The sequence below is a fragment of the Cricetulus griseus genome, chromosome X, assembly GCF_003668045.3.
Source record: "Cricetulus griseus strain 17A/GY chromosome X, alternate assembly CriGri-PICRH-1.0, whole genome shotgun sequence".
In the NCBI taxonomy this organism is placed as follows: Eukaryota; Metazoa; Chordata; class Mammalia; order Rodentia; family Cricetidae; genus Cricetulus; species Cricetulus griseus.
In genome coordinates this window covers 66187798-66215445 of record NC_048604.1, presented here as the reverse complement: position 1 = coordinate 66215445, position 27648 = coordinate 66187798, and the positions used below count along the sequence as shown (strand labels likewise).

The 27648-nt window shown below is 36.7% G+C and overlaps 1 protein-coding gene across 1 annotated transcript in view; it reads right to left on the bottom strand.

The window, feature by feature from the left end:
* Abcb7 (ATP binding cassette subfamily B member 7) overlaps positions 1-27648 on the bottom strand; it is a 129801-nt gene that overhangs the window by 38255 nt on the left and 63898 nt on the right. The window contains exon 4 of the mRNA XM_027433065.2: positions 11839-11958. Coding sequence (XP_027288866.1) covers positions 11839-11958 — 120 coding nt within the window. The remainder of the gene's footprint in view (positions 1-11838; positions 11959-27648) is intronic.

The following is a 27648-nucleotide window of genomic DNA, read 5'->3' as shown; positions in this document are numbered from 1 at the left end:
ATGTTATTCTTTTATTTTTAAGACAAGGTCTCTCTTTGTAGTACTTGCTGTCCTGGAACTCTCACTATTGTAGACCAGGTCTTCGTCAAATTCACTAGACTCTGCCTTCCTAATACTGGGATTAAAGATAAGTGCCAAAACACTGGGAATAAAATATTATTCTTTAGGAATTGCACAGTCTCAGATATTACATTATAACAGCAGAAGCTGGACTAAGGCATCATAACGGACAGCTAAATGTACGCCTTTTCTCTATGATGCCAAAATTACTGGCCAATATGGACAGCTTGCTTAGTTCCTCAAATTCCAGGATTAATTATGACTTTCCATTTTCTAATCATGAAAGTACTAACTATGCCATGTAAGGAACCTGATTCTTTCAGACTCTTTAATATCTGAAGTCTTCAATAATTAATTTTGTTCAGTGTGGCCTCTGTTAACTAAGGGCACTGAAAGCACTGCTGACAAGAAAGGATGAATATCTGAGAAAGTGAAAGAGAATTTTGTTCCTTTGTTAACTGCCTCTCTGGTCACAAAAGGAGGGAGGAAAAGAAAAAGACAAGTAACACTAAAGGGAGATTTGATGAGCAGGACAAAACAATCAAAAAAGGAGAGAAAAAAGGTTGTTACACAATTTGTAAGGACTATCAGGTAGTTAGGACCTTTATACAATTGAAATCTTTGTTCTCATTGTAGGGAAAAAACAAGCAAACATAAAATAATTTTCCAAGCTCAAATGTAAAAATCTTTTCTGCTTTATAAAGTAAGTAATTAATTCATCAAAATTAGGTTTGAGTAATAAAACACAGTCTTAAAAGAATTTTATCTCTTAGATGAAGAGCTACAGGTAATTAATGGCTGCTTTAGAGGAAAAACAACCAGTCTTCTCTAGGGATAAACCTTGATAGATTATGTAATCCCAAGTGATCAGCCCCAAACACATGTTCATATGAGCAACATTAAACAGAAACAGCAGGTTGCATTTATATGTACACATGTGTGAGTATGCATGTATACTTAACAACAATAATTAAGTCATGAAGTTGACAGGAACTAGGGAACATTCAGAAGTTGTGGGGGAAAACTATTGGTTGAAAATGATGTAAACACAGTACTCACGTATAAAATTCTCAAAAATAGTAACTGTATGAAACTAAAGATTTCTATCATATAAATGAAATTCTTCTAGATAACTGTCTTAGTCAATGGTACTATTGCTAAAACACCATGACCAAAAGCAATTTGGGGGTGAAAGGCTTTATTTCACTCAAACTTCCATATCACAGTTTATCACTGAAAGCAGGTAGGACAGGAACCTGGAGGCAGGGGCTAATGCAAAGGAAGGAGAATATAGAAGTGTTGCTTACTGGCTTATTCTTCATGTTTTGCTCAGACTGCTTTCTTACAGAGCCCAGAATCAGCGGCCCAGGAGCAGCACTAGCCACCTCCTCCATCAATTACTAATTAAGAGAAAGCCCTACAGGCTAACCTACAGCCCATCCTTATGGAGGCATTTTCTCACTTGAGCTACCCTCTTCTCAGATGACTCCAGCTTGTGTTAAGTTGACATAAAACTAGCCAGCACACTTGCATATAAAATTTATTTGGAGGGACTGGCAAGATGGCTAAATGGGCACTTGCCACCTAGTTTGATAACACTACTTCAATCCCTGGGACCCAGTGGAAACAGAACTCTCCAGGAGATTGTACTCTGACCTCATATGCATGCACATACATGTACACATGTGTGCACATACAAACAAACAAGCAAATATTTGAAAAAACGTTTTTAGAAGTTTGCTTTGGGTATTAAAGAGAAATCAGAACAGAGGATAACCTACTGAATCAGATTATTGCGGTAGATTTGAATATGGACTTTGAGAAGATGAGCCAAGATATAAAAATGATTTGCATGAATAACATACAATAATCTCCATATGAAAGTGGAACATACATTTGGAAGAAATTCACTCAGTGTTTTATGCAACATAATAGTTTGATTGGGAAACTATAAACATGAAACAGATGAGACAAAAATACAGAGTCTTCATGTTGTTGTTAAGTAACAGATACCTAAAACATGCTACAGACAAGTCAAAATCTAAAGGCCAAAATTGCCACAAGAAAATCTTTTATTTGGTTTCATAGTTGGAGCACAGAAAAAAAGGATAAGCAATTATCTTACACATCCTTACCTCTAATACTCAAATCTAGCAAATACATTTTCTTACATAAATCCTCTAGGAGACACAAATTTAGGGATATATCAGACTGATATTTAACCAAAAAATGCAATGTAAGCATCTAATAAAAGTTACATGGCATTTTTTTACATTAGTCACTAATTTGCTCGAGGCAACATTAACATTTGAATTAACTGCTAATGTGAGCTACCCTGTTCTACAAGATAGGTTGGCACACCTATTTTTGTGCCTGACACATAAAGAACATAGAAATCGTTCATGCTCACAATTTTAAATGTTAGACTTTTCTTGGTTGTGATTAAAGGGCAATCTGTTACCCCAAAACTTGAATGACAGATATATGTACAAAATCATTACTTTGATAGAGAACCTGTATCTATAACCAAAAAAACAGGTAAACTCAAAAGTGTAATTGGTAGAGACAGGGAGGGCTAGACCAGGAGACTAGACACTTGGCAGGGGGAGGGGGCTATATTTTTATGACTTGTAAATATACTATGGGTGATTAGAGAAAATGTTTATTTTGGCTCACAGTCTTGGAGCTTTCCACTTATGGTTGTTTGGCACCACTGGGTTTTGGCCTGTGATGATAAGTGCCTGTGGTGAGTGGACACAATGGCCAGAAAAGAGAGGGAGAATAGAAGGGGAAAGAAGGAAGAAGGATCAAGATCTCAAGCCCTCATATGACCAGAAGATTTCCAAATCAACTCTACCTCTTAAAAGTTCAACCTTCCAATGATGGCATGGTCTAGGGACCAAGGCTTTGACATACAAGCTTTACAAAAGAAAAAGAATTCCTTCATTATTTAAAGTAGGATGAGGAGGGGAAAGTAAAAATTTTGAAATATGACCAGAGTGTTGAGTTCTTATTAACAATGTCTTTTCTTCAAGGGAAATTATTTTACCAAAGACTAACTGAAGAAGGGAGATACACACCTCTGCCTCTTAAGCCTCACTGTGTAACCCAATTGCAGAGGTGAAAGCTTAGAAGCAATGGTAAAGATCACACCAAAGGGCCAGACAACTCATTCCCAATCTGAGACTGATCATAGGATTATAGAAGTATTTCCTCTAAAACAGTTAACCACATTAACAGAGCTCCTTCAGAATATCAAAGGATTACAACTGAAGAAACTTCAACTTTGAGAACCTACTTTAAAAGGAGAGATGACTCAGCAGTTAAGAGCACTTGCTGTTTTTGCAGAACCTGGGTTTCATTGCTAGTACCCATGTGGAGATTCACAGAAATTTGTAAGTCTAGTTCCAGGAGATTCAACTCTCCTAGCCTAGGCAGATATTAGAATTACACATGGTGCACATTTACATGCAGATAAAATAGTCATACAAATAAAATATAAATAAACAAATCTTTTAAAAATGAGACAAGCATAGACCAAAAACAAGGGGCTACAAAAGAAAAAAGAAAAAAAGGAAAAGGAGAGATGGATCAGCGGTTAAGAATACTTGTTGCTCTTCCAGAGGACCTGAGTTCTGAATCTATCACCCTCTTCTGGTCTTCATGGACATATATACACATGTGGCATTACACACACACAGATATAAAAATATTTTTAAAAAAATATTAAAACAAGGGGAGACACAACAGATGAAATTTTTAGCTGATATGTAGAGCTACAACAAAACACAGATAATTTCTACCCATACAAATATAAAATTTCATACTAAACGCCTATTTAGCTTAATAACTTTAAAAAAACACATCATGTTCAGATTTCCAAAACAAAATAACAATGTATGTTAAAAGGAAATAAAAAATCTTAACTAGACAGAATAAACACTAGAACAAGACTTAAGATATTTTGTAGTTGTCAGGCAAGGAATTTATTTTTATTTTATATTATTGCAATATTGGAAACTGAACCCAGGCCTTGCATGTACTATGCAAGTACTCTTCCACTAGAACATCAGATTTAAAAAATAATCTTTAAAAATTTTGAGATACCCAGCACTCAGGAGGCAGAGGCCAGCCTGGTCTCCAGAGCGAGTGCCAAGATAGGCTCCAAAGCTACACAGAGAAACCCTGTCTCGAAAAACCAAAAAAAAAAAAAAAAAATTGAGATAGTAAGTACATCACTAAGGTGCCTGGGCTGGCCTTAAACTTAAACAGGCCCTTTTGCTTCAGCCTCTCAAACAACTGAAATTACAGACATGTGCTACCAAGTCAGGCTTCAAAAAAGATATTTAAATTTTCTTTAATATGTTAAAGGCTTCAGTGGAAAAAGCAGATTGCATATAAGAACAGATGGGTAATCTACACAGAGAGAAAGGACCCACCAAAAGGAAGAATTAGAGGACAGAGTAGAAATCATATATACTATAACAGAAATAAAGAATGTATTTAATAGGCTAATTGATAGACATGACACAATCAATAAAAAATTAGTGAACTTGAAGACATATTACAACAGAAACTTCACAAACCAAAACAGAGAAACGAATATAATGAAAAAGGTAGAAAAGAATATTCAAGCTGGGTATTGGTGGTGCACGCCTTTAATCCCAGCACTCGGGAGGCAGAGGCAGGCAGATCTCTGTGAGTTCCAGGATAGGCTCCAAAGCTACAGAGAAACCCTGTCTCGAAAAACCAAAAAAAAAAAAAAAAAAAGAATATTCAAAACCCTCGGACAGTTTCAAAAAGATGTTACATATATAATGATACTATTATAATAAAAATATGAAAAGGAAAAGAAACATATGATGTCTAAATGGTTAAAATTTTTCTGAATTATTAACATCAAACCAGAGATATGGGAAGCACATAGAACAAGCAGGAGGAATAAAATTTACATCATGGCCTATCACATCCAAACCACAGGAAATCAAAGACAGAAATAAAGTTAAAAGAAACTGAAGGAAAAAGCATTTTACCTGTAGAAGAACACAGGTAAAAATAACATTGAATTTCTTTTCTAAAAACATTGAAACAAAAAGACAGTAAAGAAAACTACATAAATTGAGTTTTTTAAAAAAATCTCCACAACCTAGAATTCTGTATCTGGTGGAAATTTCCTTTAAAATTGTATGAGAAATATTTTCTAAAGTGCAAAATTTGAAGAACTTTGTTGTGATGACCTACAGCTTCTAAGAACTATTTTTAAAAGTTCATCAAAAAGAAGAAAAATAACATAGGCCAAAACTTTAAATGTACATAAAAACAGATAAATGTTAGAAAAGTAAATGTACATAAAATACAGACAGTTGTTTTATTTGACCTAAAAACTAACAGAATTTTCAAAATAATACAATATACTGAATAAGCAGAGATCATGGATAAACGAAATGAATGACAACAATACATAAGCGACAGGAGGACTACACTGGAAGTACTATATGAATGAAAGTGGACTTAGATTAGCTGTAAATGTTCAGTGTAAGCTCCACAGGCACCAGGAAAAAAATGTAAATGTTACAAGGGACAAAAACCAGAATCATAGACAGAAGAAGTAGATTAAAAAGAAAATAAAAGCAAAAGCTATTGCTATGATAAAACACCATGATCAAGAAGGGAATTTACAAAAGAAAGTATTTAATTTGGGGGTTCACTGTTCCAGGGGCTTAGAGTCCACGGCCCTCATGGATAGAAGTATGGTAGCAGGCAGGCATGGTGCTGAAGCAGTAACTGAGAGCTTATATCTGATCTACAAGCACTGAGACAGAGATACAGCACTAACTGGGAATGTGGTAGGCTTTTGAAACCTCAAAGACCACCCCTAGTGACACACCTCATCCAAAGCCATACCTCCTAACCTTTTCCAAACAGTTCGACTCCTAGAGACCAAGAATTCAAATACATAACACCATTGGGGCTATTCTCATTCAAATCACAATAGTAAATAGAAAAGTTACACATATGGTTAATATTAGTAATAAAATTATATCAAAAGATGGTCAGAGGGGATTAACAAGCATCCTGACCCAACTTTGCTTTTAAGTATAAAGGCAGAATGGATTAAAAGAAAATAGAGAAATGTATATCATAGTACTATTAATCAAAATAAAGCTGCAGTGTTGTGTTTAAAACACAACTTTAATGTTAAGGAAATATAACAGAAATAAAGAGGATCATTGTCATAATGAAGTGGTTAATTCTAAAGCACATTAACAACAGTAGTGTGCACCCATTCATATTTTTAAAAATGCCAAAATGTTTGTTGTAAACTCAGATGAATAGCAAGAAATAAAAAGAAGAATCCTCTATTATAGTTGGAGACTTCCCAAACTACTTCATTAGTAATTAATAGAAGTAACAAGCAGAAAATAAGTTAGGATATGGTTGAAGTAAACATCATCAATCATTTGGATCTAAATAACATACAATGTATTAATACTTCAACCAGCAATAGCAGAATACACTATTCTTAAGTTCACAAAATCATTCACCATATAAACCATGTTCTAAGCAAAAATAAATCCTAATAAATTAAAAAGAATATATATCATATAAAGTATGTTCTTAGATAACAGTAACAAAATGATAGCTGGCATATTTCAAAGATTAACCAACACACTTCTACTAGCACATAGGTCATAAAAGTTTCAAGAGAAATTTTAAAGTATTTTGAATCATACAGAAATGAGATTACAGACTGGAGATATAGCTTAGTGGCTAGAGTATTTGTCTAACATGTATGAAGGCTTGGGTTCTATCCCCAGTACTGAAATAATGGAGTGGTGTGGCACACAACTGTAATCCCAATGCCTGGGAGGTGTATCCAGGAAGATCAGAAGTTCAAGGACAGCCAGCCTGGACCACATGAAACCCTGTCTCAAAAACCCAAAACAAAACAAATAGAATTTATAATTTATCACTATTTGTAAGACAGACAAATAATAAAAGGGATTTATATAATCTAAAACATATTATAAAAGATCTAATCTGGATGGCAGGCATTCAAACTGATGATGTTTCTGAATTTAACACTAAAAAAAATCCTAGACTATATGGAGGTTGAGAAAAACTAGCAATATAATGGGGCCTACATTAGTACAAAGTATTAGTCTTAGGGTTCACTATTGCTGTGAAGAGACACCATGACCATCGCAACACTTATAAAAAAAACCATTTAATTGAGGGTGGCTTGCTTACAATCTCAGAGGTTCAGTTCATTATCATCATGATGGGGAGCATAGCAGCATGCAGGCAGACTTGGTGCTAGAGTAACTGAGTGCAGGCAACAAAAGTCGACTGTCACACTGAGGGAAGCTTGATAAAGAAGGAGACCTCAAAACCTGTTCCCATAGTGGCACAACTTTCTCCAACAAGGCCATACCTCCTAATAGTGCCGTTGGGGGCCATTTTCTTTCAAACCACCAATTTCCACTCCCTGGCCCCCAAAGGCTTATAGCTATTTCATAATGCAAAAAAAAAAATGCATTCAGTTCAACTTCAAAAGTTCCCATAGTCTATCAAGACTCAGATCAGAGTCTCAACAATGTTTAAAAGTCCAAAGTTTCCTATGGGCCCACTCTCAGTAGAACCAGTATTTATCCCTAGTGCATGAATGGACTTTGGGAACCTATTCCCTATAGAGGGATACTCTCTCAGCCTAGATACACAGAGGAGGGCCTAGGTCCTGCCCCAAATGATGTAATAGACTTTGATGATTCCCCCCCCCCATGAGAGGCCTCACTCTCCCTGAGGCATAGATGGGGGTAGGATGGAGAGATGGCGGGGAGAACGAGAGAGGGGAACTGGGATTGGTACGTAAAATAAGATTGTTTTTAATTTAAATACAAATTAATTTTTTAAAAAGGCTGAAGTCTCTTCTGAGATACATGGCAATCTCTTAACCATAATCTCCCTGTAAAAATCAAAATAAAAAAGCAGGGGAAATGCCTTAAATTGAGAAAATGCCTGCATGAGATCCAGCTATAATGCTCTTGCTCAATTAGTGATCAATGCAAGAGGGTCCAGCTTATGGAGGGTGATATCATCCCTGGGCTGGTGGTCCTGTGCCCTATAAGAAAGCAGCCAGGAATCAAGCCAGGAAGCAGCATCCCTCCATGGCCTCTGTATCAGCTACTGCCTCCAGGGTCCTGCCCTGTTAGAGTTCCTGTCCTGACTTCCTTTGATGATGAACAGTGATATGAAAGTGCAAGTCAAATAAACCCTTTCTTCCCCAACTTGCCTTTTGGTCATGGTGTTTAATCATAGCAATAGAAAACCTAAAAAAGAAAAATGTAGAGGAAACTTCACCCCTACATTCTAGTCTCTGGTCTGAGAAGATCCTCTGCAGAGTATGGAAAAAGAAACCCGGACACCAAGCCACTCATGAAACCCTCCACCTACAATCTGTCCTGTCTGCAAGACGTGTTGGGCAATGGTGCCACAGAACATATGGGAGTAGCCAAGAAATATTTGGTCTAACTTGAGGCCCATGCCACGAGAGGAAGCTTGTGGCCTATACTACCTGGATGGCCAGGAACCGGAGACTGGATAACCCAAAGACATAGGGTAGAACCAAATACAACTGGAAAAAAATCAATGAAATGATTCCTAATGATAATTCTCCTATAGTCATAGATCACTGTCTTGTCCAGTCATCATCAGAGAGGCTTCCTCTGGCAGCAGAGGGGAGCAGGTGCAGAGACTCACAACCAGACATTATTCAGAAAGAGCCTAAATTGGAGATCTCCTTTGAATCCCTCCCCTGGGAGACCAGGAACCCCACAGAATGGGGGAAACTGTACGAGTCATAGGGGATGGAGGACACCCAGAGAATATGGCCTACTGAATCAACTAAGCAAGGCTCACATGGGCTCACAGAGACTGAAGCAACAATCACAGAACCTGCATGGGTCTGCACCAGGTCCTCTGTGTATTTTATGGATGTTAGCTTGGTGTTTCTGTGAAACTCCTAAGGGTGGGAATGGGTGTATCTCTGACTCTGGATTGCTCTTGGGACACTGTTCCTCCTCCTGGATTGCCTTGTCTAGCCTCAATAAGAAGGCTTTCGTGTTGTCTTATTGTATCTTGTTTTGTCCTGCCTAGCTATTGTCTCTTGGAGGCCCGATCTTTTCTGAAGAAGCAAAGGAGGAGGAGTGGACCTGGGGAAGAGAGGAGGTGGAGGGGAGCTTGAAGTGGAGGGAGGGGAAGACTGGGATTAGAAGGTATTGTATGAGAGAAGACTCTATTTTCAATTTTTTTAAAGTTCAAAAACAAGTGTTTTCTGTATGCTATTTTCTATAGGCACTCATCATAATTTCCACAAAGCTCTTCCTATTCCAGATCTAATAGGATTCAAACATACTTTTAAAAGTTTCTCTGTACACTTTTGCTGACTTTCAGTTCATTTGCAAGAATTTGGAACAGTAATTTCCATTCTATGAGTCCTATTTGTTGACTAAAGAACCAAACATTAACATTCTAAAAATATTTTAATCTTCAACAATGCTAGCTTAGCTAGATTTCACACCTTGATATTGACCTGTCACCAAGCAACAGAAATCTGTATTTTTGAAGGACTTGAATACACTCTAAAAATAAATCCTAATATAAATGTCATTACTGAAGACTCCTCCCTTTAGCTAGACTAATTAGTCATGTTCTAACCTGCCCTCTTCAATTCTCAAGAAAGTCCAGAAAACCATCTGCCTTTTACTTGTTAACAAAGTACTTACATTCACTAATAAAGAAATAAAGGCCAATTCACTAATTTTGCCTTGATAAGTACTCAGAATCATCTTTCTTCTTAATAATTTTTATGTAAAAGATAATTCAGCAACCAACACTGTGCTAAAATGAACACAAAAGTTAAAAATCTCAACATTAGCTACCAAATTAATTTGTAATATTGTCCTCTATTAATCTTAAACAAATACGGTGAAGTATGGACTCATAGTCTGTTACTTAATAGCTTGATTTAAGGACACAGTTATTTCAGGAATCAGTAAGATTTATTGGAAGGCTCAACAGATGAGAAAGGAGAAGTGACAATGATGAGTCAGCCTATGGTTTTACTTTTATCTTTTCATTGCTTACTTTTTCTTTTTGTTTACTTCTGTATAGAACAAAAGTTCTGCCCTCTGTTTCTTTGGTAATCTACTTAATTTGTAATTTTCTGACTATAACCTCTTAATTTTTCCAACTCTGTCCTGCCTCCTGAGCTTGCCCTGCAATTTGTATCACTGAATGCACTGCTCTCTATTTAGATGTTCTGCTATCATCTCAACATGACCAAAAGTGAAATCTTCATTCTACAAACAAGATTTACTACCTACTTCTTTTGAAAGCATTATCATTCTTGCATTCCTGGCATCAAGTTGGAATTTTACTGTTTTCACTCCTAATAACCAATCTGTTGCTATGTCTTAATTCTACCTGACATGTCTGATATCTTTCCCTCCCACAATTGCTTTTCTACCATGACTTCTGCACAGTCTGCTGTTACTTCTTACATAGACTATTACACTGGTCTCATAACTAGTTGATAAATATTTGCTATATGAAGGCATGAAATTGATGGATGATATGTATCTTTAGAGTAGATCTCTTACTACTTTAACTCATCTTCTACAACAGAGCCAGATTAACTTCTTAAAGCATACTTCTATCCATATTAGTGTGTTACTCAAAATCAAAGCTCTTATTTTTCACATTATAAATTTCTTGCTTTATGGTGAAGGTATTTCATATTAGGAGCTTTATCTCTCTAAACTTACTTCCAATTCCTCTGAAATATCTTCCTTTCAACGGAGCCAAGATGGGCTATGTAGTTCTCCACACTTACTATATGTTCTCACTAGGCCACTGTTCAAATTATCTCTGCTTCTCTAACAATCGAACTTATATGGGACTATAAAAGATGTTATATCCTCTGCAAAGTCTTTCTTGACTCCTCACCATGGTGGTTCCTCCCATCTTTCCTCTGAAACCCCACGACACTTGAATAATAATTCTTTAAATCATTTATGACTGATTGTGTCTCATAGTAATAAAATAAAAATTGCCTTACCCCAGTATGATTTGAGGGAAAAACTTGCTTTATCTATAATCTCATTTACATTTGAATACCTATACTCTGGGTTCTCTTTGGATTGTATGAATCTTTTACCTTTTATATTTGAATACCACACAGGGAATGGCAAAACCAGTATTTTGTATGTGTTCTCAAATATTTTAGGGCAGGGGAAAGAATGAGCAAATAAAAGGGTACACACATTTAAAACTAAGAGGGGTCTCGAAAATATCTTGAGGGTCTATACTGAAAACACTCAGGTTTTGTTTTTCCTTTCAAGTTTTTCTTTTTCCTCTTGAAGTTAAGTTTTGGCACTTATGGTTACAGATGTGCACTGTCTTCCTTTCAATTTATCAGAAATATGTTTAAAATAAACACCAGTAAGACTCTGAGGAACTTCTTTTATAAAGTTCCATATGCTTTCTTACAACCAGTGTTTCTGCAGGCTATACATTTCTGTTAGAAGTGAATTCCATTAAGTTAATACTATCAGACTTTTGATTCAGAAAAAAGTATCTGCCAGTATCATACAATTTCTGCTCAATGAATGAAATAATTATGTAAATTAGTGAAAGTCCTAAAAGTTGACTATGTTCTACTGACAGTAACTTGCTTACTAGAAAAAGTTGCAGAATTTTTTTAAAGCATATTCTTACCTTTGCACCACCCAAAAATCCCAAGGAGATGGCAACTCTGGCTCGTAGATCTGGCCTGTCTTTGGGCCACACATAAGAAAGCATTGCTTTAATGATTTTTCTAGTATCAACGTCTTTTAACTGTTAAAAGAAAGAAAACAAAGGAGTAAGCAGGAAGTAATGCCATTTCAAATGTAACCAATTTTCCTTACATACATAATAAAATTATTGTAGTATATTCATTCATTCACTCATAATTGTGTGTGTGTTCATACATGCAAGACAAAGCATGAATGTGAAGGTCAGAAGACAATTTTCAAGAATCAGTGGGTCACTGGAATTGAACTCAGATCTTCAGGTTTGGCAGCAAGCGCCTTTATCCACCAAAACTCTCACTAGCCACAACCAAACTTTAATATTGTAGAATTATATAAATATTTAAGAAATGCATGGAAACATTACAAACATAACTTTCACTCAGACTGTAAACTGAACTAGCCATTTCCTGTGACGAGAAAAGACTTCAAAGTGGAGAGAATGGAAACCAACCTAGTCACCCAACTTTTCACTTACAGTCTGTCCTGACTATGTGATGTGCCATGGTAAGGTTGGCCTGGAGATTGAGGGAGTGGCCAACCAATAACCACTCTAGCCTAAAACCCATGCCAAGAGAGTAAGCCCACCCCTGACACTGCCTGGAGCACCAGTACCCACGTGCTAGATGACCAAGAGACCTAGGATAGAATCAAACATGACTGGAGAAAAAAATGTCAGTGTAATGATGCCTAATGATAATCTGCTATACACACAGATTGGTACCTAGCCCAATTGCTAGGTTTCATCCCACAAGAGGACCAAACTACACCACTGTAACACATGCAGATTGCCTAGGGTCAGTCCCATACAGGCTCCCTGGTTGTTTAGTCTTTGTGAGCCACTAGGAACCCAGTTTAGTTGGTTCTGTTTGTTTTCTTGTAGTGTTCTTGACCCTTCTGGCTGCTACAATCTTTTCTTCCCCTCTTCAGCAGGATTCCCCAAGCTACACCTAATGTTTGGCTGTGTGGGTCTGCATCTGTTTCCATCAGTTGCTAGATGAAACCTCTCTGTTGTATTGATGCTCATGGGAGAACCTACCCTTTCGTAAACAGAAATGGAGGAGGAGTGGATTGGGGGGTAGGAACAGAGAGAGGTTGGGTATGGGATACTAAGAGGAGAAGATGGAGGGGAAACTTTGGCAAGGATATAAAATGAATAAATTTATTTTTTAAAAGAAATTTTGAAGAAAAAAGAAACACGTTCAATTGTTTTTTCAAGGTTACACATTTCTGAACTGGGGATGTAGCTCAGTTGATCGAGTTCTTGCCTAGCATGACGAGATCTGATTTCCATCACCACATAAAACTGAGCATAGTGGGCCGTGCCTATAATCCCAATCCCAGCACTCAAGATATGGAGGTAGGAAGATCAGAAACTCAAGGTTGTCCTTGGTTACACAGCAAGTTCAGGGCCAGCACCCCAGCCCAAACACACACAGACACACACACAGACACACACACAGACACACACACAGACACACACACAGACACACAGACACACAGACACACAGACACACACACACACACACACACACACACACACACACACACTTTATTCATTTTCTTCAACTTCTTACTTTTATCTATTGTCACCTGCATACAGCTAAAAGAGTTTTTCAATAGTGGCATGGGTAACATGAACCATACATATCTTTTAACTACTAAGAAATAAACATTACAGAAGCCTTATAATAGTTCTACAATCCTATCTTCTTAATGAATTTTGCATTCTTAAACCCAAATTCATCATAGGGCAGACTTATAGTACTGCATTTAGGAAAGCAGGATTCTTGGTATTGACTGTACTGTAGCAATTTGAGATTATTTAAAATATCAGCCATTTTTTGGTTATGCTTAATCTGATCCAAGTAGAGCTCACATTTATCTTTTTCTTGTTTCTAAGACAATATTCCCATCAAGTCGTTGGTTTTGGTTTCAGCTTCAGAGATGAAATTTTAAGAACCAAATTAAATATTTAGTGTGTGTGTTATAGGCCGAGGTGTATGTATGTGTGCTTGTGCATCAATGTGTGGAAGCCAGAGGAAGCATTCCCCTGATGCACATTGCCTTACTCTTTTGAGGTAAAGTCTCTCTGTAAATCTGAAGTTTACATTTTTTTTCTGAAAGGTTGGCAGCTACCATTATCCAGCAGACCTGTTGTCTCTTCTCTCCACAGAAATGGGGAATACAAAAGTAGGCCTAAGGATCCATTAACACTGAGATCCAAACAACCTGGGTCTTCATGGTTGTAGATCAAGTATTCTTGACCACTAAGCTATTTCTCCAGTGCGCCCCCCCCATCCCAATTCATACTTTCTGAAACCAAAATAAGTAGATCAAGCATAATGATTTATAGTTGGTAAAACAATCCCCATTCAAAACTAAAATAACTCAATGTCTAGAAAAGAAAAAAGATGTTCTTTACTGGTAAAGGTATACAGCAGTGAGCACTAAGTACACTATTAGTGGGGGAAATGCTGAAATAATATATCTGGAAAGCAATTTCATATCTAACATAAGCTTTTAAAATAATTCTGTCCTCTGTGCCCAAAAATCTACTTCTGAAAACTTTTGCTAAAAATAATCTGAACACTGTGTTCTAAGTTGAATCTATTTTACCTGAAAAATATCTTAAATCTGTCAAATTCTTTCCATTTCCAATCACTAATATAATCCATGTTATCATTCTTAGCAAAACAAAAAACATTGTAGCAGCTTCCTAACTTATCTCCGTTTCACTCTATTCCCTATCTAGTAGATTCACCCTACAATAAATACTATTATTACTATTTTCAATGTTCAATAGGTACTGGCCAACTTTCAGTTCCCTAAACATGTCTTTGTATATCTGTGTTCTCTGTATCTAGAAAAGTCTCAAAAAAAAAAAAACCCCACCTCATTTCTATGACTTCCTCCCGCTCTTTAAACCTGTTAAGCATCTTCAGCAACATAGAAGCATTTATTCAATGAAGTTACATCTAACACTTGTCAGAATCCTTATTCTGTTTTCTCTTATAGATCATTATTCCTTTCTCTTAGAGTATCTATTTCAGTCATATATATCAATGGTTCATCAGGTAAAGACACTTGCCATCAAGCCCAATGAAGTGGGTTTGAACCCTGAAATCTACATAATTAAAAAAGAACCTCCAATCTCTGCAAGTTGTCTTCTGATCTTTACAGAGGCACCATGGCATGCACCCCTGCCAAAAATAGATTAGGGGGTCATCCTTGATTACATAAGTCCGTGGCAAGTGTGGGATACATGAGTCCCAGTAAGAAAGGAAGAAGGGAAGGAGGATTGGAGGGAAGGAGGGAGGAAAGGTTAAAAAAAAAACAGAAAGAAAGAGGGGGGGAGAGATGAAAAGAAGGGGAAGAAACTGTGTGTGTGTGTGTGTGTGTGTGTGTGTGTGTGTGTGTGTGTGTGTGTGTGTGTGTGTAGGCGAGTGTGTACTCCAACAAGGCTACACCTCTTAATACCGTGACTCTCTTTGGAGTCTAATTTTTCAAACCACCACAAATATCCTATCTTTTCTCAAATGAATACTTTAAATTTAAATGTGTTATGTTAGTATAAGTCTATACATACGAAAGCAGGAGAATTGCTTGGTGAAAGGAAACCAGCAAGAGGGGGAAGAGTAGTTGATATAGAGCAAGCACAGGCCATGGTATAGAGGTAAGTATATGAAAATCTCATAATGAAACTCATTATTTTGTATGCTGAGTAAAAATGAAATTTTAATTAAAAAAGAAAACCTTACACCAGAGTTAACTAAAATTCTAAAAATACTGAATAAAGAAACAAAAATTTAGCTATAACAATGTTTATGCTTGGGCAGTTTTAATAGAAACAAAATTAGAAAATAATACCCCAAACACATTAACAACAGTAGCTCAAGTGAAGAGAATAACTGATAAACTTTTATATTCTTTTTACTTGTTTATATTTTAATTCATATATAATAAGAAAAATTACTTTCAAAAAGGAAAAAGTTATACAGTTTAAAGAAAATTTGTATAGCAATGAGTGGGCAGAAGCCAACATACAACAAACCCAGGATAGTACATCATAAAACACAAGAGTACTTTTATATTATGATCAACCTCATGAAGCTCAGAAAACTACTTTGCTTGTGTTTTAGGCAGTTTATTGTGCAAAGAGTAACAGAAATAAAACTGCTTGAAATACACAAAAACAGAAAGACTGCCACCCTGAGCTGTTTCAAATCCTTAAGACGGCAAAAATATGAAATGCCAAAAGTATAGTTCCTGTGTTTTATTTTACACATACATACATACTCATAACTGGTAAGGCATTTTAAAATGGAATGAGGCAGTAATTTTAAAATTCACTTTTTCCAATCGAACAATCACAAAATAAATATAAATTAATGCATTATAACACAAACTGGGGCATTTCAACCACTTTCCCATTTCACAAGTTTTGTCTGTCTTATTTTCTTGATGGAGTAATGGAAAAAGGCCCTGTTTCCACATATCTTTAGAAACATTCCCTCCTGTCAAAACCTTCTACAACACACCCCAGAAATTTTTCAATAAGGACACAGAGAAGTTATGGCTAAGAGCAAGAAAATTATTCTAGTTGGCTTAATAGTGCATAAAATGTCACCACTTCATTTAACAAAATGGGTTCTGAAGTTGTGTAATCATGCATTATGAGTCCATTAAGCTGTAAAGGACATGACTTCAGTTAGAGTTTAGATAAACTATAAAGTTTGAAAAATTTTTCAAATTTTTTTAAAAAGTAGAGGCCAAATCAAAAAAAGCATTTCAGTGCCTGAGATACAGTTTTAAAGAATTTTAAACCAACTTATTCCTGCTGCACCAGAGAAAATAAAATTGGGGACCTTCATATAGATCCTAAAAGATCTATATGATCTACCCATTATTTCATCTTAGACAACCAGTAGTAATCCTGAAAAACAAATGGGTTGTTATCTACAGCAAGAAAAAAAAGATCAGCAAGTAGCTTGAGACTAATTTATCACCTTCATATCAACTATGCATTGTTAACTCAGTTCTGAGTATAAACAGATAATGCCAATAATAGCATACCTACCCCTTTAACATCACATTCTTAAAGAAAGGTTGGGAAATGCAATTATCAAGATGATGATGATAAATTGGTCTTTGAAAAATGTGAGATGGTGCTTGCCACCAAGTCTGATACCTGAGTCCAATCCCAGGAACTTCTATGGTGAAAGGAGAGAAATGATGCCACAAGTGGTCCTCTGGCCTTCACATACTCCATGGATATAGACATACACATACACACAGACATAGACACACACACACACACACAGACACAGACACAGACAGACAGACAGACAGACAGACAGACAGACAGACAGACAGACAGACACACACACACACACACACACACACACACACACACAAATAAAGGGATTTTTTTGGTATTGTAAAACATTTTAATTAAAAATTTAAAATGTTACATTTTATTGTGCTGACATTCATAAGATCATTTTGTAGTAAATGTTTAACACACTGTGAGCCTATTTCCTTCATAGCCATCTACTTGCATTCCTTTCACCCTTCTGCCTGTCACTTGTATCCTTTCTTCAGAAAGCTTCAGTTTTACCATCATATCGCCCATACACATATGATTTGACTTTTCTATGAAAATTTGGGATCAACAAATAAAAAACCATGCAACATTAACATTTCAGAGATGGACTTAACATAATCATTTCTAGTTGCAAAACAAAGGGATTTTTTAAAAGATGAAAAATTACTTGCTAAGGAATAACTGCATAATAGAATATGGAAAAGAAATCAAGCAATAATTATAAGAAACGATGTTATTCTAATAGTTTTTCTTTTAGAATCCCTTATACATATAAGCAAGAACTATGAAATTCATTTTCTAAAACAATTATTCACGATGGAATTTAAAAGCAGTATTTTAAAACATAATGTTGTAGGTAGAGACAGGAGAATCATGAGTTGGAGACTAGCCTAGGCATCCCAGTGAGATTCCATCTAAAAAATAAAAAACAAACAAAACAAAAAGCATTGGTGATGCCAACATGACAGCAAAAGCTCTCTAAGGTTGAGAGCTATAGAAATGCATTTCAGAGGGCTAAGAAAGTAGGAGTGCATCTTGTTTCCTCCACCACTAAGAGATTGCGTCCAAACATTCTTGTTGTAGCTAAACAGCCTTACATTTAAAACACAAAAATGACACTTAAGCCTCATTACATTGCAAAACCAGTACTATGAGTCTTTGCAGGCACTTAGAAGCTGCTTTTGCTTTAAAAAAGAAAAAAAATTTAAAAAGCAATAAATCTTCATTTGGGCCATAAGGTAACTGAAAACAGGATGAAAGTGTGGTAATTTTACATTCAGTTTCTGTCTCTTGCACTTTGCCTCTAACTCCTGAGATGTTTAGTTCGACTTCGTGGAGTCGTATAGAGTGTCCACGTAACTCAGCTCATCCTCCTTCAAAGGTGAAGACATAGACACGAGAGAGTCATTGTCCTAAACCTATAGTCACCTTGGATTCAGAAAGTACAAAGTCTGAAACAGACCACCCCACAGCCCCAGACAAGGTAATTGTCCTTTAGGGTGAGTCTATACCCTGAAACAAAGCAATCATTTAATGGGAGCTAGATTCATTACTTTAAGAAATGATACTGGTAACAACTACTTCAGACCACCTTGTAAAGTCAGAACTGAGACAATGACCAACCAAACCATACTTGGACCAGTGTGGAATATTCCTTTACACTGTGTGAATATATGTTGCTGTGGTTGGTTTAATAAAAAGCCTGACTGGCCAATAGCTGAACAGAATAAGGCTAGGCAGGAGAGCCAAACTGAGAATGCTAGGGGGAAGAAGGGTGGAGTGTGAAGAGTAGTGAGTAGATGAAGAGAGAAGCAAGATGGACATGCCATACTGAGAAAAGGTACCCAGCCATGTGGCAAAGCATAGATAAAAATATGGGTTAAATGAAAATGTAAAAGTTAGCTAGTAATAAGCCTGAGCTATTAGCCAAGAATTTATAATTAATATTGAGTCTCTGTGCATTTATTTTGGAGCCAGCGGTCCCAACAAAAACTCCATCAACAGACTAGGACCAATTTATTATGCTAGTTCATGCTTTTTATCACAATTCTTCCTGTATCAAAACTAAAGCTTATGTCAGCACCCTGAATATATTGTTTCTCTTCCCAAAGCATTCATTAAATCCCCTTTCACTGCTTCCCCCATTACTCCTCTCTTTACCCAGCTCATTAAGACATGTAGCCACAGCTAGCTAACTGGGATCATTGGACCTGAGAATGTGCCCTAAGCCCCCAGTTACATGAAAATGAGATTTCTTTTAAAATCCTTTTGCCTTTAAAAGAAGTTTTGATTTATTCTTTGAGAATTTCATTCAATGTATTTTGATCATTTTCTTCTTCCCCAACTCCTCACCGATACTCCCCCACCTTCCTATATCCATTCTACCTCATATTTTGTCTCTCTCTTGCTCTATTTCTTAAAAAAGAAACCAGTCCTGCCTGTCTAAATGTTTTAGCTGACTACTCCTAAGTATGGGTCCTACCCTGGACTGTGGTTGACATACCAGGTAACAGTCTATTGAAAAAAAAAACTAACTTTACCTCTCCTAGCAGCAATTAAACATCAATAGCTTCTCAGCTAAGGATGGGACTTCATACCATCTCCCCTCCTCCATAGTGCGACTTGGTCTGCCTTGACTTTAAGTAGGTCAAAATCTCTGTGAGCTCATATGTGAAACCCACAGAATCAGCTGACCTGAACATCGGGGAACTCTTGCTACCCAGACTGATAGCTGGGATACCAGCATGGGACTGATCCAGATCCCAGGAACATGGGTTTCAGTGAGGAAACCTTGGAAATCTACGGGACCTCCTGTAGTAGTTCAGTACTTATCACTAGCATAGGTGTGGACTTTGAGAGCCCATTCCACATAGAGGAATACTCCCTGAGCCAAGACACAAGGGGGTGGGCCTAGGCCCTATCCCAAAGGATAAAATAGACTCTAATGACATCCTATGGAAGGTCTCACCATCCAGGGGGAGCAGAAAGGATATGTGATAGGTAGGGTTTTAGTTGGGGGAGGTGGTAGGGGAGGACAGGAAGGAGAAGGGAACTGGATTGTCATGTAAAACAATCTTGTTTCTAATTCAGATAAAAAAATCTGCAAAAACAAAAAAGGATAAAGAAAGATGTAGGGCTCTCAGCTCCAGCACTATGTTTGCCTGCATGTCGTCATGCTCCCCGCCATGATGGGCTGAACCTCTAAACTGTAAGCAAGCCCCCTCAGTTAAGTGGTTTTATTTATAAAAGTTGCCATGGTCATGGTGTCCCTTCACAACGATAGTAACTCCTACCTAAGACACTAGGCAAGACTGATGATTACTTGTCTCCTCTGGTAGAATTCATAGCATCTGCCAACACTAGTCAGTAGTGTAATCAGATATCCATTCCGTTCTCACCTGTAGTGGTGACAGGTGAGGACATGACTAGGGGTGAGTTTAGGTCTGGGGTCTGTGCAGGTGGCTCTCTCTTGCATCCAGTCGGGTCACAGGGAGCAGCCTGTGCAGATCCTTAGAGTGGGAACCTGCAGCAGCCATCTGCATCTGCTTCTTCTGTAAATGACTTCTTCCCAAAATAAATTCTATTTAACCTATATTTGAGCTTGGTCCCGTAAATCATTATCCATGCCTCTGCATCTGGTGCCCAAATCAAACCCGAACACGGCAGGGTCGCTTGACTAGCCCAGCGGGACACGCTTCCAATTGAATACTAGCTAGATTTTTCCATGTTTTATGTATGATGCAACAGGAACCTATTGTCAAGTTCTGGGGGAGGATAACCAATAGCATCACCTATAATGTCTGGGGGGGCTATGGCACCCCATTGGCCAATAAATTAAAATATGGTAATGGATTTCTGGTACTGGGAGTTTCATCCTTAGTTGGTGGTGCTACTAAAGTTACTAAAATATAAGGGCACCAACTGCATCAATGCAATAATCCACTGATAAGATCAAAGATTAATGAGCTATTAAAAGTTATTAAAAGTGAAAGCCTAAGGGATGTAGACGACTGGAGGAATGCCTTTAAAGAGGATATCCTGTTCTCAGTCTCCCCTTCTTTATTTCTTAGCTTTTTAACTGTCATGAGGTAAGCAGCCTTTCCTCCATTGTGCTCTTCTGCCAAGTTTTTGTCTTTTTAGCAGCCTAAGTACAACTGAGCTGGCTGATGAAGGACTAAAAGTTGTAACACTATGAGCCAAAAATTTCATCCTTCTCTTTTAAAATGATTTCTCTTGGGCATTTTGTCTCAGCAGTAAAATGTAACTAATACACGTAGCTTAAAACACATTTTATAGCTATACAAATAATACTGCATCATTTTCTGTAAGCCTTTTAACTATTTTTTACGATAAGCTTTTAAATACACAAAAATGCACAACCATACACATTAATCTAAGCCTACATATGGTCAGGATCATCAATATCACTGTCTTCCACTTCCTTATCTCCTCTCAGTGAAAACCTTCAAACTAATGGAGCTGTCACCTCCCACAATGACAATTTTACCTCTGCACTATTTCCAAAAGTACTTTCCTATGGTTCTTTGAGAGTGTGTTACTCTCTTCAAAAGTGTGCTCATCGTAGTTTGGTTTATTTCTTCTTGCATTACAAACTTGCTTGTGATGAGGTAACATACCATAATCATTCCTCTCTATTAGTGACAACATTACAGTGTATGTTTTTCAGTATGTGTGTGTGGTGTATGTGTGAGTACATGGGGAAGCCAGAGGTTGCTGTCTAGATATCTTCCTCAATTGTTTCTTCACCTTCTTTTCTGAGGTGATATCTCTTACTGGGAACCAGGAGTTTGCTAGATCTTGGTCAGTGAGCCAACATCTTCCTGTCTGCACTCCACAGCACTGCATATCAGTACTACAAGCTTTTGTTAAAATATGGGTACAAAGAATCTGAACTCATGTCCTCATGCTTGAGCAGCAAATACTGCTGAGCTTCCCATGACTGAGCTTATCCATATTCCCAGGGATTTCAATTTTTAAATATATTTTTATTGTTTTTAGAATTTCATATATGAGTACTGTATCTACAACATTCCTTTTCCCCCTCCAACTCCTTCTGTGCCCTTTCCCTCTCAAATTCATGATCTCTTCTTCTTTAACTATGAAATCACAGTGAAGGAGCATTTTCCCCCTTTTGCCTCCTGTGTTTTTCTTTTCTCTTGCCTCTTCTTTGGAGATGTGTTTACTGAGAAGTAAGGATTTTTCAGTTCCATTAAAATCTTAAGAGACCACCTCTGTCCCTTGCTGACCATAGCCTCATTATGGGGCATGTGATTATGTATAAGTAAATGTGGAAGTGTATGAGTTAAGAGGATATAACCATAAAGCCACAAATCACACTTCTTACATAGAATAGTATTCAACATAACAATGTGACCAGCAGGAGAGAAATCTCAAGACAAAATGCATTATAAGAGAAGACCTACAGCTAATAACTATGGAAAGGGCACAAGAATTTAAAATTTAAAGCACCTAAACTAGTTCACTTAGGAGAATTTTCAGATATTTCATATAATGATATTAATAAATTCAGTATGTATTTTGCTTTTCAGGCAGCTTTGTATTGGTTGCCAAAAAAGTTGTCAAGCACAAATAGCAAATGTTTCCACCAGGAGTTCATTCATTTCAAGAGAATGCAGCCCACTGAGCTCTGACAAAATGAGAATAAGAAATAAGAAAACAGTATTTTGACAAAGATAGCAGAATTGTCCTTTCCTTCACTGATGAAGAATTTAAGAATTCTGGTTTTACAGATATCCCTAATTTTTTTATTTTTGTACATTGGTGTTTTTCCTAAATGTATGGCTGTGTGAAGGTGTCAGGTCCCCTAAAATTGGAGTTACAGACAGTTGCGAGCTCCCATGTGGATGCTGGAATTTGAACCCAGGTCCTCTGGAAGAGCAGCCAGTGCTCTTAACCACTGAACCATATTCCCAGCTCCAGATATCCCTAAATTTAATAGCAAGAAATATATTAACTTACATAATCACACTGAATTTAAAATAAAATACCTACAGATAAAACTTTTGGTGAAGAAGGAAATCTCCACCCCCCCCCCAAAAAAAAAACTTGGAATAGTATCTGCTCTGTAAAATCTGGTATATAGGCTGAATGTCATCTCCCTAAAGAACTAATTTAACATTATTTCAGGGACAGACAAACCATTCAGGGAAGAAAACTGTCTTCTCAACCCAAGCTAAAGGCAACTTCAATTAAAGGAATAATTAAAATGGATACTTCAGTATTGATAAAGAGAACACTGACTTGATAAAAGCTAGGTCAAAGACAAGCAAGTTCAGTAGATGTCTAACAGAAAACTCCAGAGAGCAAGCAGAGAAGTCCCCCTACATTATTATAACTGTAATGAGTTTGGAATAGGAGAGCAAAATATAAACTGTCGGAAAAGGCTTTGCAATTATTGTTATTTTCTCTTTACCTTGGGGTTTGTTTTCTAAGCTCTGTTAGTCTGAAATTTCAATAAAGAGCTTATGCAGTGGTGATTAGGACCAGAGGAAATGGATTATGCTGCACATGAGATGGATTTGTACCTGACAGTCCATTTAATAACTTATAATAAAAAGTAACTAACAAGCATACGGATGTTCATGTTGTCCAGTCAGTTCTTTATCCCCAAAGTAAGCCAAGTTGATAAGGTGATCCTTAGGCTGTCTGATAATTTATAAAATAAGAGCCAGAAAACTCACTCCCCGTGTCACCCAGGCATTCTTTTCCACTGGTTTGTTGTCCCACTCATTTTAACAAGCTGAGATGCTATTTTTCCAATCTTCCAATTTTCATTACTTCAGGTTGCCTTTTCACATCTTTTGGTTATATCAAGATTTATGCTAAAGTTCTCTGATTGCTCTATCGAGTGTTAATCTCCCTCTTTAGATTGTACATCAATCAATGAGAAAGTATGTCTAACATAAAAAAAGACTATGAAGCAGAGTATTTAGTCAGAAGTAAGTGGTCATTTCATTGAGTTCTGCATTATTGTTGTCCTTATTAAGTGAATAGGACAAAATCCACTGACAGTGTGATGTATGTTATACTGGTAAATTGTCACATGCTATTTTATCTCACTGAGATGCTGGCTCTAGAAAAAGAGTACACACACACACACACACACACACACACACACACACACACACACACACACACACACACTTACTTCAGACCCAAGCATGTTTGTCAAGTGTCCTCCAAGGCATTCAAGGGGAATGGCTAAGTCTGTGTTGGAGAGGGAAGAGAAGAGCAAAGCAGGCCAAGAATAAAAAACACTGTGTCCTTGAAAACATCTAGAAGGTAAGCTATTTCCAACAGAGGTTGCTATTGTTTATCCCATGATATAAAAATGCCTTCGGTGGGAAAGAAATGCCAGAAGCTCAGCCATGGGAAGCTCAGACACGGAGAGATAGCTCAATCAGGAACTCCAGCTGACAGCCTCAACTTCCTTAATTGGTTTATGTTGGCTACTGTGTTTGATTTGATGATGTTATCTCTATCCATTACTATCTGTTAATTTACTCTGAAGCCTCACCTGAGGGGCCACTCTTTTCTACCCACAATGTTCTCTACTGGAAACCCCAACTGCCTGTCTCAACAGGGCTTTCCCTGTTGATTTCTGCTGAATGTTTTGAATGCTTGATCTAACTGCATTTTGCTATATATGTGTGTGGGGGGGGCGGTATTTCTCTACTGATCATCTGTCTATCTATATAACATACCTACTTACTTCCCTATTGCCATCTAGTCTCTTGATGCCCTATTTGTTTATTTGTTTGTTTCAATTTTATGTGTATTGGTGTTTTGCCATGGGTGCCAAGTCCCCAGGAACTGAAGCTACAGACAGTTGTGAGTTGCCATGTGGGTACTGGAAAGTGAACCAAGGTCCTCTGGAAGTACAGTCAGTGCTCTTAACCACTGAGCCATCTCTCTAGCCTCTATCTATTATTTTATTGCAGCTTGCTATAAATTTAATGAGCTCACTTATTAAAAGCATATTATAGATCATTCTGCAGAGCATACAGAACAAGCAGATTCTCCTACAGAAAGGTATAACTAAATGTTTAAATGTAGAAATAAAGACTCCAATCCTGGTTAGCAAGATTGCTTAGCATGTAAATGTGGTTGCCATACAGGCCTGGCAATCTGTGATAAATCTCCCACACCCAAATAAAAATGAAAAGATATCTTCTGACTCTCACATGTGTACCATGGCATATGCATGCCTGCATGCACTCACACATATTCACACAGAAATAACAAATTAGCTTTTTTAAAAATCTCCAATCTTTAGAAATCGCAATATTCTATTATAGAACAAACAATTCATCTATTTTAAAAAGCAGAATTTTCAAACAATGAAACTACCAGGCCCTTTCCACAAACCCTTATGACAGCCACATGAGATAAGTAGATTTAAAATATATTCTGAAATGGTAATTGTTAATGGCAGTATTTGTAAAAAATAAACAAATGGAAAAGAATAAAAAACATCAAGCTGTATATGTTTCACTTAGTTTCATTATAAAATCAATCATTTGTTATGCTGGTAAACATTCTATTTAGTAGTTTATATATTCTGTCATCTCAACAGTTAAATTTTAAGATAGCAAGGACTTTGTCTTGTTAAGTATTATATCTCCCATTTGTAGCATAAAGTTTGGCATAAAGCAAGTACATAACATAAACATTTTAAAATTAAGTTTCTTATTACATGTGTGTGTGTGTGTGTGTGTGTGTGTGTGTGTGTGTGTGTGTGTGTGTGTGTGTGTGTTACAGGAGATGTCAGGCTTGACTGCAGGGAACTGAACATGCTGAGCAATCTTCCTGGCCCAGACACATACTTTATAAATGGAAGCACTGCAGTAGAGGAGGGCCTTACACACTGTAACAATACCTAATATTTACTGAGCACCTTCTATACCCTGATCACTATTTAAGAACTTTAGCACGGTGAGTAGAATTACCGAATTTCAATTCCTTCTAGTATTTTTATTAACTCCATCTTCCAGAAACACCTGAAGCATCCAGTTTCAGGAATTTGTTTGATGCCATTCCATTAGGAAGTGATGGAGCCTGGATTCAAATGCAGTGTGGCTCTAGAGCTGAGGCTCTCAATGATAATTATACACTATGTCTCTTTTTCTTTTCCATTTGACCTCTAAGCCCTATTATTCTATGATTCCATTTAGCAACAACGTTCAAGTTATACAAAGATTTCAAAACAAAAAAGCTGTGAAGAGCAATATAAAATATGATTATGATTGCTTTGCTCTATTTTATCTGAAAAGAAGTTATTTAAAATTTATCCTATGTCATTTTTAAATGTAACAATATCAAAATTTTATCATTAGATGAAAAAACACTTTCAACATTTAAATAATACAACACATATAAAATTCTTGTTTAGCTGCAGTATAAGAGAAGTGGCCTTTATTAGTCCACATATTTTTGGTCATAGAACATTACTGACAACTATCCTTAAGAGTTCTTAGTGACAGATGATCCTAAAAACTGGCAAATATCATGCCAAAGATTAACACATGGATAAACAAATATCACTACTTGGCTGGATTTTTTTTTAAAAATGTTATCATATTATACTGTGTTAGTTCCAAATACAGCCATGAAGGCTAGTGACATATACAGAAATGGAAATATGAATACAATGTGCTTTGAGTTCCCTGAAAGTACAGAGCAACACTAGACATCAGGAAAACAAAATTTTCTTACCAATTATCCACTAACAATAAAATAATTCATATTTACTTAGCACCTTTAATTTACAGAGCACTTTTGCATAAAATTTTGTTTCCTTAACTCATTGCTACTTAGAGATACCGTGTCTATATGAGAAAATGAGAGATAAAGGATAAAGGGGAAGGAGAGACAAAGAAGAAGAAAGAGGCAGGGAGAAAAAAAGGGAGAAAGATTAGTTTGAGGCAAGCCCCAAAAAAGAACCAGATGGAGAAATATGTAACAGTACTCTGGTGACATTTTCACTCACTTAGTGAAAGTATAGTCCAAATAGAACTTTTCCTTTTAGTGGCTCTACTGATTAACCTGTCTATATGATAATAACAGTGATAATGTTAAAGAATATCAGTAAGAGCTGGATCATGTAGACAGAAGATTTACCATGAAGCTAACTGATATTCCAAGACCTAAGTATATACATGTAAAGCATTGACCTTAACACACAAATTATAATTATTAAACCCAACTTGTCTACTTACTCATAAGTCTATGTTATATAACAAAGCTAGTCAATGCTCTTTTAGAGAACTAAAGCATTTAGAACATGATATCATAAACATGTAAACCAGTGCTTGATAGATTGAAACAGGAAGACCCTGCGGTTGAAGCCAGAATGAGATACATACATGACTCTGTCTTACATATATACAAGACTCTGTCTCAACAAACCAAATCAACAATAACAACAACCAAAATACAACATTTAAGTTGATGGATTTTTTAAATTTAGTCAATCATGAATTTTTGTTAGATGTCAAAGAAAATCCCATCTATATAATATTCACCAATTTATGTGGGGGTTTTAGTACTAGAAAGCATCATTAGATGAGCCAATCAAACAGTATTAGA